Source organism: Camelina sativa, chromosome 11, assembly GCF_000633955.1.
Source record: "Camelina sativa cultivar DH55 chromosome 11, Cs, whole genome shotgun sequence".
In the NCBI taxonomy this organism is placed as follows: domain Eukaryota; kingdom Viridiplantae; phylum Streptophyta; class Magnoliopsida; order Brassicales; family Brassicaceae; genus Camelina; species Camelina sativa.
Window position 1 is genome coordinate 979,380 of NC_025695.1, and position 18,946 is coordinate 998,325.

The 18,946-nt window shown below is 34.6% G+C and overlaps 2 protein-coding genes across 3 annotated transcripts; both read left to right on the forward strand.

Annotated features, from left to right (window-relative positions):
- Positions 438-3,996, forward strand: LOC104720922 (tryptophan N-monooxygenase 1-like). Of its 2 annotated transcripts, XM_019231701.1 has the most exons (3): positions 438-1,490; positions 1,883-2,378; positions 3,603-3,996. In XM_019231701.1, exons 1-3 carry the CDS (start codon positions 495-497, stop codon positions 3,737-3,739), a joined length of 1,629 nt encoding a protein of 542 aa, XP_019087246.1. In that variant the 5' UTR covers positions 438-494; the 3' UTR covers positions 3,740-3,996. The 2 variants fall into 2 exon arrangements, with proteins under 2 accessions (XP_019087246.1, XP_010437120.1); XM_010438818.1 differs by lacking the exon at positions 3,603-3,996 and having other exon boundaries at positions 1,883-2,761.
- Positions 15,404-17,934, forward strand: LOC104720923 (pentatricopeptide repeat-containing protein At4g39952, mitochondrial-like). Its single transcript, XM_010438819.2, has 2 exons — positions 15,404-16,746; positions 16,831-17,934. Exons 1-2 carry the CDS (start codon positions 15,528-15,530, stop codon positions 17,847-17,849), a joined length of 2,238 nt encoding a protein of 745 aa, XP_010437121.1. The 5' UTR covers positions 15,404-15,527; the 3' UTR covers positions 17,850-17,934.

Sequence of the window (18,946 nt, forward strand, 5' to 3'; positions counted from 1 at the left end):
ATGAATGTTAAATTTTTCATATATATTTTTATATCACAATAATTCACCAGTATGTAATTAAACTCTCGTTAAGACTGTTTGTTCGGCTGGTTCTGAAGTGCATATATAACACGAGGAATTTTGGCAGGTCACCAACAAAACATTTTAAAACTCCCATCCCAAATAGAAATTAATAAAAAAAAATATCTAATAATGATAATAGGGATAGATACTTTGAAACATTAGAATAGTAATGAAAAAAATGTTCAACAATGGTGGTGGTACTCAAGATGGACCCGACCCAAACACACCCTCCGACACTTTCCTCACTCCTTCCTTTTAGTCCTTTCCACGCATGAGGATAGTATGGTCATTTCACATAAACCAACGACCACTTCATTAAATATATATAAATAGGAAGGTGAAGTTCCTCTCTCAATCCATGCAGAGATAAACAAGCAATACAACAAACATTTGGTCTTCTCTCGCTCTCTCTTCTCTACACACAATTAAACATGAACACTTTTACCTCAAACTCTTCGGATCTCATCATTCCCACTACAACCGAGACATCGTCGTTTAGCACCTTGTATCTCCTCACAACACTTCAAGCCTTTGTGGCTATCATCTTAGTGATGCTACTCAAGAGACTGACGACGGACCCCAGCAAAAAGAAACCGTCTCTCCCGCCGGGTCCAACCGGATGGCCGATCATCGGAATGATTCCGGCGATGCTACAGAGCCGTCCCGTTTTCCGGTGGCTCCACAGCATCATGAAGCAGCTCAATACCGAGATAGCATGCGTGAGGTTGGGAAACACTCACGTGATCACCGTCACGTGCCCTAAGATAGCACGTGAGATGCTCAAGCAACAAGACGCTCTCTTCGCCTCGAGGCCTTTAACTTACGCTCAGAAGATCCTCTCCAACGGCTACAAAACCTGCGTGATCACTCCCTTCGGTGACCAGTTCAAGAAAATGAGGAAAGTTGTGATGACGGAACTCGTTTGCCCAGCGAGACACAGGTGGCTCCATCAGAAGAGATCAGAAGAAAACGATCATTTGACCGCTTGGGTATACAACATGGTTAAGAACTCGGGCTCTGTCGACTTCCGGTTCATGACTAGGCATTACTGTGGAAACGCAATCAAGAAGCTTATGTTCGGGACAAGAACGTTCTCTAAGAACACTGCACCTGACGGCGGGCCGACCGTGGAAGATGTAGAGCACATGGAAGCTATGTTTGAAGCATTAGGGTTTACGTTTGCTTTTTGCATCTCTGATTACCTACCCATGCTCACTGGACTTGATCTTAACGGTCACGAGAAGATTATGAGAGAGTCGAGTGCGATTATGGACAAGTATCATGACCCAATCATCGACGAGAGGATCAAGATGTGGAGAGAAGGAAAGAGAACTCAGATCGAAGATTTTCTTGATATTTTCATCTCTATCAAGGACGAACAAGGCAACCCATTGCTTACCGCCGATGAAATCAAACCCACCATTAAGGTAACTATTAATTACCCTCCTTACATGCATGCTTTCATAACTAGATAAGGTTTCAATCGTAAAAAATACCCAAAGAACAATTTTTGTTAAATTGAGAAAACATACATTTATCAAATTTACCCATTTGTTCATACATATATTAAGATAAATTTATAGAGTTTTGTAAACTAACAAATTATAGAAGAAAACCAAAGTTTAATACATCTTGTAGTAAAAGTTGATTGTATGTTAAATATTTGCTACTTTTTTTTTTCTTTTCTTTTTTAGATACATGCAACTTGTGATTTCTTTTGTTTATGGATGATTGGTATTAGTAATTGATGATATGAAAAAAATATACTATAAAACATCCCAAATTAATAAATTTTTAAAAATTTGTTTATGATGAATAGGAACTTGTAATGGCGGCGCCAGACAATCCATCAAACGCTGTGGAATGGGCCATGGCGGAGATGGTAAACAAACCGGAGATTCTCCGTAAAGCAATGGAAGAGATCGACAGAGTGGTCGGAAAAGAAAGACTCGTTCAAGAATCCGACATCCCAAAACTAAACTACGTCAAAGCTATCCTCCGTGAAGCATTCCGTCTCCATCCCGTCGCGGCCTTTAACCTCCCACACGTGGCACTTGCCGACACAACCGTCGCCGGATATCACATCCCTAAAGGAAGCCAAGTCCTTCTTAGCCGATATGGGCTAGGCCGTAACCCGAAAGTTTGGGCCGACCCACTTAGCTTTAAACCGGAGAGACATCTCAACGAATGCTCCGAAGTCACTTTGACTGAGAACGATCTTCGGTTTATCTCGTTTAGTACCGGAAAAAGAGGTTGCGCTGCTCCGGCGCTAGGTTCGGCGTTGACCACGATGATGCTCGCGAGGCTTCTTCAAGGTTTCACATGGAAGCTACCCAAGAATGAGACTCGTGTCGAGCTGATGGAGTCTAGTCATGATATGTTTCTGGCTAAACCGTTGGTTATGGTCGGTCAGCCGAGATTGCCGGAGCATCTCTACCCGACGGTCAAGTGAGATGAGAAGGACGCCGTATATATACATATATGTTTTTTTGTTTTTCATGATATTTTTATATAATCTCTTGTATCGTATAACGGCCAACCCAAGTTTGGTCAAAATCCCGGTTACCAAAAGATAATGGGGTAATTTGTGATCAAACTTGTGTGCTGGTCTTGGTTCTTTTGGGAACACTTGAATCTGTGTCTCCTATTCTCTTCTTTTGTTATTTTCAATAAATAAATAAATAACTTTTTATTACTATTTAAATAAGAATATAAGAATATTAAGTAAACTTTATACTACAAAAAAAATGAAAGGTTTCAATTGTTTTTTTTTCTTCTTATGTTTCATATTATCGAGCACATACAAAACTGTTTATTCATAGCTTTAAACCAGTAATTTTTGTCGAACGGATAGTGGAACTATTAAAAGGATAGGTTTTAAAATAATATCTTGAAATTAGAACCAATTTATTGAGAACTATTTTTTTTTCCAACGATTTTTTCTAAGGCTAATCAAAGGTTTTTTGGAATAATCAATATAATTAAATTAAACCATAGATTTTGAAAGCATGCAATTTTAACTAATTAAAGCCTCATCATTAAATTAAACCATAGATTTTGAAAGCATGCAATTTTTAACTAATTAAAGGCTCATCAAGAGCAGGGTTCAGGAAACGTAAAAGGTTCACAGTATCTTTCTTTGGCAGTAACTCTACACTTTTCGAATTTATAGCTATTTCGATCTTCACCCTGGCAAAGTTGTAGCCTCGTAGGCACAGTTGGTCTCCACCTCCGACACGACATGTCCCAGGCGGCGTATTCATTCGTACAGGAGAACACCGCGGATGTGGTCGATAACCCTCTATCTTTGGTATTCCTGAAATATTGTCATATTGACACCCTTTTGCTAAAATTAATAGTAGTTCATTTTTAGTCAGGTCTTAACTACTAAAATACTCCATGCTATTTGATGAACACAGCCACAAATGAATTGGGGTTGGATTGTTTAAGTTGATTGTATTTGGCCGCACTTGCATTAAAACTTAAAAGTGATAGAAAAATCTATATAATAATAACAATCCGAATAAATGCGAATAAAGGTTTCACATGGAAGCTACCCAAGAATGAGACGCGTGTCGAGCTGATGGAGTCTAGTCATGATATGTTTCTGGCTAAACCGTTGGTTATGGTCGGTCAGCCGAGATTGCCGGAGCATCTCTACCCGACGGTCAAGTGAGATGAGAACGCCGCCGTATATATATATACATATATATATATATATATATTTTTGTTTTTCATGAAATTTTTATATAATCTCTTGTATCGTATAACGGCCAACCCAAGTTTGGTCAAAATCCCGGTTACCAAAAGATAATGGGGTAATTTGTGAACAAACTTGTGTGCTGGTCTTGGTTCTTTTGGGAACACTTGAATCTGTGTCTCCTATTCTCTTCTTTTGTTATTTTTAATAAATAAAATATATTTTTTTTATTACTGCTAGGTTTTGAACCCACGCATTATATTATTTGATATATTTTAATAAAAATTATATATGATTGATTACGGTAATAAAATATTATCTCATAAAAAAAAATTAAAATTAGTACTAAGGAAAAAAATTAAATTTTAGATACACAATTTTAAAAAATATAAAAATCAGTTGTGTTATAAAATCAAATCTGATAAAAAAAATCATAAATTTCACTTGACGTCAAGGCGAGGCAAATCAAACTGATGACCTCACATATCCTAAACCATTTTCTTTGACCACCAGAAAAACGAAACAATTTTATAATCATGAATTTAACTCGTTTTCATATTTAATTGATCACTACCACCTATGTTTTCGTGTTTTTTTATTCAATGTTTTCTTATTCTTCATATTCTTTCTTGTCATTTTCATTGTCAAATTTTGTGTTAATTGTCATCGTAACTTTTACCGTTTGGTTCTTCGTTATACTCTTTTTCTTCTTCTTCTTCGTCAACTTCTTTCACATTCTTCTACGGAAAAACCTTTTTTAGACTATCACACAACTTGTTAACCCATCAAACTCCAAGAAAAAATTATTTTTTTTTCATAAAATTTGTGAAATTCATGATTACCAGCATAGTCAACACATGCACCCAATTATTGACAATTTTATCCATATACTTATTTGGTTTTAGATCCACGCGTTTAGAAACTTCTCAAACCAAAATCCTTACTTGGTTTATAATATTTTAAAAACATAATAAAATATACTAATAATTATTTATTTAATATGAATCATATGATATATAGAAATATGAGTACACTATAAGAACATATTAATTATAAATAAATAATATCAATTATATTATATCATCAAATAATATCAACTGTATCATATTATCAAATAACCGTAACCGTATTTAAACGTAACCGTTTAACCGTTTGTTAAATGGTTCTGGTTAAGGTTACAAAAATTTCTAACCATAACCGATGGTTAATAAACCTTAACTGTGACTACCGTAACCCTGGTCATGCCTACATATAGCTAATAAAACATGTGTGTTTGTCGTCCATCTTTCTTCTTTAAACCTCAAAATTTGACTCAAACATCAAATTAAGGTCTTGCGATGTCAATCCTTCTTCCTTAGACCCAAAAATAAAAATTAATGAAATAATATCAACTCAACTATAAAATCATACATAAAAATATGTTTTACAGCTCATAAGAAATAAAAAGCACAAATGTAGATAAATAAGCTTTAATATTTATAATATTTATAATATTTTAAACTTTTAAAAGGTTTCGAAATATAAAATTGAACTTTTTAAAAAATTTCAATATTTATAATATTTTAAACTTTTAAAATTTAAAACTTATAATATTTAAAAACTTTTTAAAAGCTAAGAACTTTTAAAAGTTTTAATATTTATAATATTTAAACTTTTAAAAATTTTAAATATTATAATATTTTTTGAAACGGTTTAAAGTTTTAATTTGATCAAATAAAAAACCAGATCAAACCAAATAAAACTTTTAAACTTGGACGCCTGATAAATCAAGTTTTCCTGCTCATTCATTGTTGGAAGCATATTAATCTTATTTATACTGGTTCTGAACCATTTTCTAAAAAATTTCTAGCCGATGTGTGATATTGTGCTTAGTTCTTTGATTTCTATAAATAAATTTAAAATTTTCCTTTTTCTAAAAAATTCTATAAATTTAAAAAATGTTAATGAATGACATGGCAAATCATGATAGGTTGTTTAAAATAATTCTTAATATAGAAAATTCTGGAAATTGTATAAAATGTTAATAAGTGATATGTGAAATTTATATTGGCTGTTTAAAATCCTATGTGGATGGTCTTAGGAGCTTATAGCTCATACTTTTTATTAGTATAGATTTAAATAAGAATATTAAGTAAACTTTGTACTACAAAAAAAATGAAAGGTCTAAAACGGTTTCAATTTTTTTTTTTTTTTCTTATGTTTCATATTATCGAGCACATACAAAACTGTTTATTCATAGCTCTAAACCAGTAATTTTTGTCGAACGGATAGTGGAACTATTAAAAGGATTGGTTTTAAAATAATATCTTGAAATTACAACCAATTTATTGAGAACTATTTCTTTTTTTTTTCCAACGATTTTTTCTAAGGCTAATCAAATGTTTTTTTAAATAATCAATTTTTTCCATTTTTTTCTTCCGACTTTATGTCCCATTTAAAAGTAGAGGATGGCCAACTTGATAATGTGTATAGCCGATAAAAAAAAATTTGTAAGCATAATACATATTTGTTCCAGTTTTACATCCATCTGTTCTTAAATATATATTATAGTAATGATTATTGACTTAATGAGACTAATTAACATAATTAACATGTAAAATATAACTAAAATGTCTTTAAAAGTTAAAAGGGATTTTGAGTTTTAATTTGACATTGTGATCAATCAAGAAAACATATCAATCTTATATAGATGATTTGATTTTCTAAAAATTGATTTTTTTTCTTTTTCTCTACATGGAAGGATGGCCAGGCATGGAGCAGTAGCAAGTGTGTTAAAAATTAAAGGGTGAACTAAAGAACCTTGCATTAAGAATTAAAGTCTGAACGAACTAAAATATGTTGTGTCTGAGATGATTAAATTCCCACGTATAGATTTTATTTAAAATANAAAAAAATTTTTTTTTTTTTTTTTTTTTTTTTTTGTTAAAGAAAAGAACATATGTTATGTCTGAGATGTTAAATTCACACGTAGATATTTTATAAAAGTGTATAAGCCAAGTGACGAAAAGTCAACCTCAACCCGAGGATACGTTCTGAATTGGGAGCAGAGATTCGACATAACCATCGATATTGTCCGAGGGCTTGTATATCTCCACCAAGATTCTCGGTTTAGGATCATTCACTTAGATCTAAAACCGGGCAATATATTGCTGGAAAAAGACATGACTCCAAAGATGGAAAAGATGCTTGGAGGGGATGAGACTGAAGCTCATGTGACGAGCTTGAGTGGTACACTGTGAGAAATGATATTTCATGCTCAATATTTTGGTTTTTTCATCTAATGCTATGTTTTGGGTTTCCGGTGATGATATAATCAACGTAGCAATTATTTCATCATTCATTCAATAATCAAATAGTATTTTTAGTTATTCAATAATTTTCGAAAACATATTTTAAATTTTAGGTGGTAACATGCTTTCACAAACAGTGCAAGCGCATATCTTTGATGCGGTTTTTCCATAACATCTTCCGACCGCAAAACCTTCTTTTATACAAATTCTTGTGCATAAAGAGTCAGCCATTTTGTGCACTGCATGTCTTAGAAGTTTGAGTCTTGCTTCGTCTTACGTCACATTGTTTTGGCATTCTTTTTGGGTTAGACCTCGAGCTAGCTGCTGAGTTAAGAATTTTTTTTGTGTTGGGCTCTAAACTAGTTGGTGAATAAATTTCAAAAAGAACCATTCATTAAAAAAAAATGGTTTAGATTGTTTCATCAAAATTCAAAACCAAGTGTAGACAAACAATTAAAATAAAATAAAAAGATGGAAATCCGAGATTCATTATGTTAAAATGTTTATTACCTGTTGAAATCAATACGATGATGATGATCATCACAAACATGATGAAACTAACATGTCTGACTTCTTTTGCCATTTTGATCGTATTGTTATTTCTTTTATTTTTTTTTTGTTTTATGGAATTATTTGTTTTGTGAAATATTTATAAAAATTTTACTTTTCTATTTTAAGATATAAGCAAAAATAGTTGTTCCCGTAGAAAAAAATGTGTAAGGAGAGAAAGAATAGTAGTAAGACCACATATTGCTCCGCCAATCACTTGTTTGCTACTCTGTAGGGAGCTTAATGGTTTGATGTTGGGAGTTTTAGTTTATTGGTGAGTTTATGGTTTGATGTTGGGAGTTTTAGTTCATTGGTTTGTTTTGAAACATGGTATTGAATGAAACACAATAGTGGGAGCCTCCTTTGTTTATTTTTTTTTATTCAAAGTGTGGGGTTTTGATAATGCGCACTTTGCCTAAGAAAAATGTCGTTGCTTGGATTGGAATGACACGATTATATCTAGGCTTTGCAAAACAGAAAGAGCCAGAGATGTTTGGTTTTAGATAATACAGGTCTTGTCGCTTGAGTACCCTACGTAGTCCTAGCATTTACATAATCATCACAGCAACCGTCATTTGACACACACACACACTAAATTCATTACTTTTTAATTGAATTTCTATGGATTGCGTCTTTTCTTTTATGACTTGGTTGAAGGTAAACAAATATATATATATATATATAATATATTCTATTGCTGTATTTTGTTTGTTTGTTCTTCTAATATATGCTCTTTCTGTTTTGCAAAGCCTAGATATAATCGTATCATTCCAATCCAAGCAACGACATTTTTCTCAGGCAAAGTGCGTATTATCAAAACCCCACACTTTGAATAAAAAAAATAAACAAAGGAGGCTCCCACTATTGTGTTTCATTCTAATATATGCTCTGTTTTGAGAAGAGAAGCTGATCAAAAAGGATTCGCCCTATTTTCTCTCTAGAGTACAGCGGCCGCCGAGAAAAGTAGATTTCCTCGATTTGCCCTTTCTGGCTGCCGGACTCCATGCCGGAGCTGTGGGAGGGTGTAGTTCTTCGTCTTGCTTACTAGTTTTTGTTCTCTTTGGTTTATTTCTGTTTTTTTCGGTGTTATTGGGGTTGTAGCTGTTGACAAAATTCCATTTGAAGCGAAAATCGATTGAAGAAGGAGAAGCCATCGGCGGCGAGATCTGGTTGTGATAGTGACGAATCCGTTTTTAACGGGTTAGTCTTGGTTGTGGCTTGGTTCGGGTGGTTCTCTCGCGGCTGGTGGTTTTAAGGAGACGATCACTCGTTTCCTGATCTGGTATGGTATATCTTTCGTTCCTCTCTTCTTTGGACTGCGGGTTTTTCAATTAGGTTATGTTGTTGGTGTTAGTTTGGCTTCAACCGATGGTTTCAAGTTGCAAAGAGAAGTTTGTGGTTTGTGTCTTCTCTCAAACTTGCCTTCTCTGTTGGTTGGAACTCAATCCTTAGTTCTTCTACTCTATTAGGTCTCCTGGCTAGTCAGTGTTTGTGCTATATGCTAGGTTTCGTTCTTTCTGCTTGTCAACCGAATGGTATTTTGTTGCTAGCCATCTACTAGCTCTCTTCGGTGGCTCTTTTGAGTTGTGGTTTTGGGTTTTAGGCTTTGTAGTGGAATCGTCTTTCAGCTGTTCTCTTGTCAAGAGGTCACCAGTTTTGCTTCTGTAGATGGTTAAGGCTGGGTTGACGAGGGTCCGCGTGTAAGAGCTGTTAGTCCTCTTTGGCTTATCTCAGGTCGAATCTCAAGGTTTCTTCTTTGTCCCTAGTTTGGCTCGCCTTCTTTCGACTGGTTTTCTGCGACTGGATGGTTGTGGCTTCTGTTTCTCTGGTATCGTTCGAGCTTGCTTTCGTTCCTGCTTGTGCTGATGATGGTTTGTCGACGGTGTGCTTTCATGATTTATAGCATCTCCGGTATAATTGGTACTCTCCGGCATTTACAGGTTCTATGGAAAAGCTTGTGAGTTTCTTTCTGATTCAATTGGGCAGTTTTAGTACTTTAGTTTTTGTTTATTCCTTAGTGACCTGTTTTTCTAGGTTGTTTAGTCTTTGTATCTTTGTTCCCGGAAGTGTGTAACTTATCGGCTTATGTTTCTGGAAATTTGTAACTTGCGAGCTTATGCTTCCCTTGTTTGGGCTTAGTCTTAGGTGATCTCTTTGTTTTCACCTTTTTGTATTCAACAGATTGTAATTTGTTTAGTTATAATATAAAACCAGATGAAAAAAAAAGGCTCTGTTTTGATAAAGTACTTCAGAATATAACACTATACTAAATTACTAATATATTAACAGCTTTTTTTTTTGACATCTGAAAGTATATATATTAGTGGGAAGGTTTCAATGCTTTACAATAAGAAACAAATCTTAGACCCTACCTTCTAAATAGCTCTAACCGTTAATGTCCATATGAGATCAGGCCTATACCAAAAAAACAAAAAATAACGACCCAAGAAACCTTACAAAGCCAGAAAGAGGATTAAACCCTCTCAGAATCAAAAGTACTACCTAACCAAAGAGGATGTCCAACCGCTACATAAGATTGTAACCGACATTCTTCAGTAACATTTTTAGCAATGAGAGAGGCTCCTTTGTTCGCTTGCGTTTCTTCATGAGCGAGTCTCCAAAACGTTATATTACCCAGAACTCTCCATAACTCTGTCGCCTGATAACGGAAGGAAGGCCACGCTTTTGGTCTGAGAACCGCTCCAATCAGTTGGGCATCTTGTAAGGCAAAAATGACATGATTCATCCTATGGCTGATCATACTTTCCATAGCGCAGATAGTAACACACAAATTTGCCTCCTCTTTGGACTTAAAAGCCTTAAAAGCTCTCCTGTTGTGGAGTAACACATTCCCTTTATCATCTCTTAACACCCAAGCACCTCCAACAAATCTATTCCTCTTTGACCACGAGACACCCACATTGCATTTTGTCCAACCCCGAGGCGGGGGCTTCCAAACTTCTGGAGAAGCGGGAATTTGGGGTGTCATCGAGGATATTGAAACCGTGTGGTCAATCGCAGTGTTTGGTACTTCATTTAGAACAACCTGGGCCAAAAACCACTCCTCTACATCTTGTTTGATCTTCTAGACCGATTCCAGTGGGGAGAAAGTTTTACCTTCAAAGAATAAGAGATTTCTGTTTTTCCAAATTCTCTAAATGATCCAAGGGAAGCTTTTTCTAACTGAGCTAGGCCAAGATAAATTGTCCTTATTGATCAAGAAATGATGAATGATGGAAAAAACCGATGCATCAATCATACCACCATCAGGCAAAGGATAGTCTGATAATGCCCATATCTGTCTTGATAAGGTACAGCTGAAGATGGCGTGTGCAATTGATTCTCCTTCTAAACCACAGGTTTGGCAGCGGCTATCAACTTTCAATCCTCTGTGGGATAATAAATCAGCTATTGGGATGGCTCCACTAAGGATTTTCCATAAGAACACCTTAATTTTGATCTGTAGAGAGTTTCCATACCTGTTCTTTAAGAGGATTAATCGATGGTTGAAAAGAAGCTTCGAGGCGAATTGGATTTATGTTTGTCTGCACTGCCAACCAATAAGCCGATTTCACGGTGAAGTCACCACTCTTATTATGTTTCCAAATCCAAAAATCCACTGATGATACCACCGGTTTGGTGGTTCTTATTATCTCAATGTCTGCAGGGAAGAAATGTTCCTCTAGCTTTTCCAAATCCCAGTCTCTGGTAGAGACATTAATTAATTCTTGGACATTCATATCAGGGTTGATGAAATCATTTTTAATCCATGGAGCTCGGAACCCTTCTACTTCATCTTCAATCCATCGATCTGTCCAAAATTTTAGAGAAACACCATTCCCAACTTTCTTGAACAATCCTCTTTGGAGAAGATCTCTCCCATGTATTATACTTCTCCACCCAAAAGACGGTTTCTGTCCTAGAACAGCTTCAAGAAAGTGACAATCAGGAAAGTATCTAGACTTTAAGACCTTTGAGAAATAGCAATTTGGAAATTGAATGAGTCTCCAGGCTTATTTAGCTAATAGGGCTTGATTGAAGAGCTGAATATCTCTGAAGCCTAATCCTCCCTGCTCTTTTGTTAAACTCATTCTTTCCCAACTTATCCAATGAATTTTCCGGTTGTGTTCAAAGGAGCTCCACCAGAATTGAGCCATTGCGCTAGAGAGATTTGCACAAGTCGTTTTAGGCAACTTGAAACAAGACATGGCAAAGACATGCATGGCTAAGTCCACTGATTTCAGTAAGATCTCCTTTCCTCCTTGAGATAAAGATCTAGCATACCAACCCGAGTACAGGAAAACCAGAAAAAAGAAATCCAGGATATTCTGATGATCCAGAACGAGGGAGGAGCTGACACTTATCTTGGTCTTCCTGAATGCTTCAGTGGCTCCAAGGTACAAAAGCTTGATTACCTCAAAGATAGATTAAAATCCAAGCTTTCGGGTTGGCTAATATATTAACAGCTTATTCTTGCAAATTTTCACCACTAATTATATTTCCAAAAAGGCCCGTTAGAATTAGAAAAATTGCAAATCCAAAAAATAATGCTAATGTTGAAACAAGCCCTAGGGACTTGTTCTTCTTCTTCCACAAGCTACATCGATCGTCATATTAGTGTGATTCTCTGCGATCAGAGCTTAAGCTTAGAGTCTCTGCGTAAACTCAACGCTCTCATCATCACTGGAGGATACTCGGATAATATCTTCGTCGCGTCGAAGCTAATATCATCTTACGCTTCTCACGGTAAACCCAATTTGTCTTCCAGAGTCTTCGATTTGGTTACTAGTGGGAGAAGAGATGTGTTTCTTTGGAATTCTATCATCAAAGGACATTTCTCCAATAAGGATTATACTCGATCCTTGGGTTTCTTCTTCTCTATGCTCTCTTCTTCTGGCCCTCCTGATCATTTCACTGCTCCCATGGTTGTTTCTGCTTCTGCGGAGCTTCTTTGGTTTGATGTTGGGAGTTTCCTTCATGGGTTGTTTCTCAAACTTGGATTTTTTCACCTTGTGGGAGCTTCCTTTGTTTATTTCTATTCAAAGAAAGAAATATTTCTATAAAGCACGAATCAACATTTTTTCCAAAAATTATAATATAATAATAAAAGTTATTGTTGTTTTGTTTTAAAAAGTTATTTTGTTTGAATCAATATTTACTTTTAATATTGTAATTGTTTGGTAAATTTACATATATCTTTTTAAATATTAATTATTTTAGAATATCATAGTATTTTAATTTGTTTGATGTATATTATAATTTTATATTGTTTGTTTGTTGTATTTGCATCATTTTTTGGTAAAATATATTAAAGTATTAATTATTCTATTTTAATTGTGAGCAAATAAAATTGATTCATTTATCAACCACATAAATTTTATTTTACCAATCCGCCGATGTGGAACATTAAAACATAAACTTCATAGATTGGGTAATATATCTTTGTTTTTAAAAATTTATATCAAAACATATGCAGGAAAAAATCTACATATTTATTGATCATATATATTATATGATAATTCAAAACAATTTGTAAATGAAATAAAATAAAAAATGATAGGAGAATCACAATTTAAAATCTTAACAAAATTTTCCAAATATAGTTATTAAAATAACAATTTGGATACTGAGATATAAATTCTTACTTTTAAAAATTCTTGATATATCATGGTTTTTGTGGTTTTTAACCATGGTATAAGTGTGCTTTTTGAGTCTTTTGATTTGTTTTCTAGGTTGTTTTTGAGTCTTCATAGGTTTAGGTACTCATTGGCACGGATGGAACGCAAAGGAGCTAAAAATGGTGATTTGGAGCATAATCAAAGCATTAATGCTGATCAGAGACGAGTTGAAGAGTATTCATCGATCGATGCAGTGCCCAAAAGCCGAATCAGAAGTTTTCTCCACAAGCTTTAGAATATTTACAAAATTTGCCCAAGTTTTCTTTATTTGCAATTAAGGCCCAAGACGTATTTTAGAGTATATTTAGGATTTTTATGGTCATTGTTAAGACCTAAGTTTTTCTCTAGAGAGTTTTATTCTGCAACCTTATTGATAGCTTTGGGAGAGACGGATCTGATTTCATCTGTAGAGAGAAGATTCTTAAACTTCCTTCCTACTTCTTAATTTAAATTGCTTATTATTCAGAAAAGATGTTTTGTTCTTCATTAAACATGTTTGAGTAGTTTGCTTGTTAGGTTTAGGATTTTTCATAGGTTTTTTTATGATTTATTAGATCTGTTATTTTTAGGATTCTTTATCTTTCTAGATCTTCATCTTAGATTGTTCTTCATATTAATTCTTGATTGATCACCTAGAATTAATACCTAGAAAAATAAATTGATATGAGAAATAATTGATTTTCCTGATAAAACCTTTTGATGAGCAAAATTACTTTCTACAAAGAGATTTGATTTAGTGGTTTTGTGAACAATCTAAACTTGTTTTTAAAACTGATTTATTACCTAGAATTTTGCAAAGAGATTTGGATTTTCTGATTTTAAATTTAGATAATATTTGCAATGAGAACTGATTTATTTTACAATAGAGTTTAGAGTTCTAGATCTGATCTTAATTGCTTGAAAAAATGTATGAAATCCACTTATGTTAAATTAGTTTCTGTTTTGTTCGTTTAAATATTTACATATCAGTTATCACACACAACATTAATTACTTTCTAATTGATTTTTTATGGATTGTGTCTACTTTTATGACTTTCTTGAAAATAAATAAATAAATAAATATATATATATATATATATATATATATATATATATATGCTTAATGCCCTATTTTGGTTCTTTCATCTAATGCTCTGTTTTGGGTTTCCGGTGATGACATAAAAAATGGTTATTATTCTCCAAAAATGCCAATCTTAATTAATTAGAAATATTGCAAAAATGTAAATTAATCATACAGTATAAAGTAAGATATATATATATATATATATATGACACATAGATAAATAATATGTGAAGAAAATGATTGGCCATAGAATCCAACAAACAGTAGTGAGTAATCAACGTAGCAATTATTTTATCATTCATTCAATAATCAAATAGTATTATTAATTATTCAATAATTTTTGAAAACATATTTTAAATATTAGGTGGTAATACGCCTTCACAATGACTGCACGCACATATCTTTGTTGCGGTTTTTCCATAACATTTTCCGTCCGCTAAATGTTCAGCTACATAAACTCTTGTGCAAACTGTGTCACTATTTTTTGCACTGCATGTCGTAGGGTCTTGTCTCTTGGCTCGTCTTATTTTACAATATGGATGTTTTCTTAGATCGGGCTTGAAACGAGTGTCTGAGTTAAGAATTCTTTTTAGGTTGGGTTCGAAGCTAGTTGCTGAATAAATTTCAAAACAAAAACCATCCATTTAAAAAAAAGATCGTTAGTTAATTGTTTGGTTTAGATTGTTTAATCAAAATTCAAAACCGAAGTGTAGACAAACAATTAAAATAAAATAAAATGATCAAAATCCGAGATTTATATCTTAAAATGTTTATTACCTGTTGAAATCAATAGGATGATGATCATCACAACATGATAAAACTAACATGTTTGGCTTCTTTTGCCATTTTGATCGTATTGTTTTTTATTTTTGTTTTTGTTTTGTGGAATATTTTGTTTTGTGAAATATTTATAAAAAAATTACTATTCTATTTTAAGATATAAGCAAAAATAATTGTTACCGTAGAAAAAAATATGTAAGGAGAGAATTAATAGTAGTAGTAAGACGACTTATTGCTGTCAATCACTTATTTGCTACTTTGTAGGGAGTTTATGGTTTGATGTTGGGAGCTTTAGACCCTACTAATATATTCACAGCTTATTCTTGCAAATTTTCACCACTAATTATATTTCCAAAAAGGCCCATTAGAATTAGAAAAATTGCAGAAAAAAAAAAACAATCCTAATGTTGAAACGAGCCCTAGGGACTTGTTGTTCTTCTTCCACAAGCTACATCGATCGTCATATTAGTGTGATTCTCTGCGATCATAGCTTGAGCTTAGAGTCTCTGCGTAAACTCAACGCTCTTATCATCACCGGAGGATACTCGGATAATATCTTCGTCGCGTCGAAGCTAATCTCATCTTACGCTTCTCACGGTAAACCCAATTTGTCTTCCAGAGTCTTCGATTTGGTTTCTAGTGGGAGAAGAGATGTGTTTCTTTGGAATTCTATCATCAAAGCACATTTCTCCAATAAGTATTATACTCGATCCTTGGGTTTCTTCATCTCTATGCTCTCTTCGTCTGGCCCTCCTGATCATTTCACTGCTCCCATGGTTGTTTCTGCTTCTGCGGAGCTTCTTTGGTTTGATGTTGGGAGTTTCCTTCATGGGTTGTTTCTCAAACTTGGATTTTTTCACCTTGTGGGAGCCTCCTTTGTTTATTTCTATTCAAAGTGTGGGTTTTTAGATGATGCGTGTAACGTGTTCGACGAAATGCCTGAGAGAGATGTCGTTGCTTGGACTGCGATTATATCTGGCCATGTTCAGAACGGAGAGAGCGAGCGAGGTTTGTGTTATCTTTGCAAGATGCTTAGTGTCGGTTCTGATGATCATGAGAAGCCCAATCCCAGAACATTTGAATGTGGGTTCCAAGCTTGTGTGAATTTGGGAGCTTTAAAGGAAGGGAGGTGTCTACATGGGTTCACGGTGAAGAATGGTTTAGCTTCTTCTTCTAAAACTGTCAAGTCTTCGATTTTTTCATTCTACTCGAAATCTGGTGGGGTTCCAGCTGAGGCTTATCTTTCTTTCCGAGAACTTGGTGGGGATGATGAAGATATCTTTTCATGGACTTCGGTTATTGCTTCACTGGGGAGATCAGGTAACAACATTAAGCAAAGTTTTGAAATGTTCTGGGAAATGCAGAACACGGGAATACACCCGGATGGTGTTGTCCTTAGTTGTTTGATTAACGAGCTAGGTAAGATGATGCTTGTAGCTCAAGGTAAAGCCTTTCACGGGTTCGTCATCAGGCGTTGTTTTTCTTTTGACGGTACAGTTTGCAATTCGTTGTTGTCCATGTACTGCAGATTCGAGCTTCTGTCAGCGGCTGAGAAGGTTTTCTGTAGGATACCTCAAGGAGGAGGGAACAAAGAAGCTTGGAATACAATGCTTAAAGGCTATGGTAAAATGAAATGTTACGTAAAGTGTATCGAGTTATTTAAAAACATTCAGAATCTGGGTATTGAAATTGACTCTGCTAGCGCAGCCTCTGTCATATCAACATGTTCCCACATGGGAGCGGTGCTACTAGGGAAGTCGTTGCATTGCTATGCTGTCAAAACTAGCTTGGATCTTACTATTTCAGTGGTCAATTCCCTCATTGATTTGTATGGAAAGATGGGAGACTTGACTGTTGCTTGGAGGATGTTTTGTGAAGCAGATACCGACATTGTCACTTGGAACGCAATGATTGCGTCTTATGTTCATTGTGAGCAACCCGACAAAGCCATTGCGTTGTTCGATAGAATGATTTCTGAGAATGTCAAACCCAGCTCAGTAACTTTGGTGACTCTGCTTATGGCTTGTGCCAATACTGGATCTCTGGAGAGAGGGCAAGTGATTCATCGGTACATCACTGAAACAGAGCACGAGATGAATCTTTCTCTTTCAACTGCTCTGATTGACATGTACGCTAAATGTGGCCACCTTGAAAAGTCACGAGAATTGTTTGATGCTGCAAATCAGAAGGATGCAGTTTGTTGGAATGTGATGATCTCAGGTTATGGAATGCACGGACAGGTTGAATCGGCCATAGAACTCTTTGAACAAATGGAAGAGTCTGATGTTAAACCAACCGGACCTACATTTCTTGCCCTTCTATCAGCTTGCACGCACGCTGGTTTAGTTGAAAAAGGCAGAAATCTACTTCTCAAGATGCATCAGTACGATGTGAAACCAAACTTAAAGCATTACTCTTGCCTCGTGGATCTTCTTTCCCGGTCTGGTAATTTGCAGGAAGCTGAAACCACAGTCATGTCTATGCCATTCTCCCCAGACGGGGTCATATGGGGAACATTGTTGAGCTCATGCATGACTTATGGGGAGTTTGAGATGGGAGTTCGAATGGCAGAACGCGCGGTTGCTAGTGATCCGCAGAACGATGGTTATTATATAATGCTAGCAAACATGTACAGTGCTGCGGGTAAGTGGGAACAAGCAGAACGAGCACGAGAGATGATGAGGGAAAGCGGAGTTGGGAAGAGAGCTGGACATAGTGTAGTCTAATAGTACAATCTTTGATTTTTTTCTAATTGGATAATAAGCGTAACGTATCCCAACCATGGTAATAAAATCACATTTAGCTCTGTAACATTAAAGTTTGTATGACTAGAAGTGTCTTGGCTATGAGAGACTTGAAGACTTGAAGTGAATGGAATTAGCCACATTACTGCAACGTCATTTAAAAGCATGTTTAAAACATCTTCAATGTGTTAATAACAATGTGGCATTCGTCCACCATCTCAAATCCCACTCGTATTTATAAATTTATTTTTGAGATGGGAAAATTAGTTATCATCATGTCTTATGAGATGAGGAATGAGACACATGTATCTATTATGCATGCTGTGACTGTGGTCTTTTTTACATATGGAAGTCACATACATATATACATCTTGAAGCTATATTTTTTCTTGATAAAGTAACATTTCGAAGCAATGAAGCTAGTCTAGATTCGTTCCTAGACAAAAGTACAAACGTACAATCCCATCATCATATTGTCGTCTTCCATACCCTCTTTTTTATATACTACTATAATATATTTTGGAAATTGGTTCCACCACTAGTTAGATTCGATCCTCGACAAAAGTACGTACAATCCCAGTTAGTATAAATTCCACCACTTTAAAGTACGAATTAGTATGCACTTTTGAATTGACTTAAAACAATAACAATCATAACACCAAAAGAATATTTGGAAATTCGAATAATATCGGAATTTTTTGAAAAGTATACTATTATTAATTAGTTAGGAGAAAACCGAATAACCTTAGTATAAAAATTTCTATTGGTTTATTATCAACAACTAAAATAACTAATGGTTAATAGCTGTTGAACAATACTCCGAAGTTTGATTTCGATGACCAAAAACGTCATGCAGTTTTTAAAAAATAAAATAAGAAAAAATTCATGACATGTAGTTTTTGGACTTTTATTAGCAATTAACTTTGTGGGTAACCAATAAAATAAAATTACGAGTCGATTACGACCACTTTATTTTTTGGTTTTTTGTTACACCCAAAAAAACAATTACGTAAGAAAAATAAAATTATGCCTCGTAGATTTGCATTACATATATATATATATTTTTTTTTTTTTTTTTT

Bases quoted from the DNA above. Each gene is read 5' to 3' on its own strand.
- LOC104720922 (XM_019231701.1), top strand. From the start codon at position 495: ATGAACACTTTTACCTCAAACTCTTCGGATCTCATCATTCCCACTACA. The intron at 1,491-1,882 runs GTAACTATTAAT...TATGATGAATAG, and splicing joins AAATCAAACCCACCATTAAG to GAACTTGTAATGGCGGCGCC. The intron at 2,379-3,602 runs GTTTCACATGGA...ATGCGAATAAAG, and splicing joins GCTCGCGAGGCTTCTTCAAG to GTTTCACATGGAAGCTACCC.
- LOC104720923 (XM_010438819.2), top strand. From the start codon at position 15,528: ATGTTGAAACGAGCCCTAGGGACTTGTTGTTCTTCTTCCACAAGCTAC. The intron at 16,747-16,830 runs GTAAAATGAAAT...CTGCTAGCGCAG, and splicing joins TACAATGCTTAAAGGCTATG to CCTCTGTCATATCAACATGT.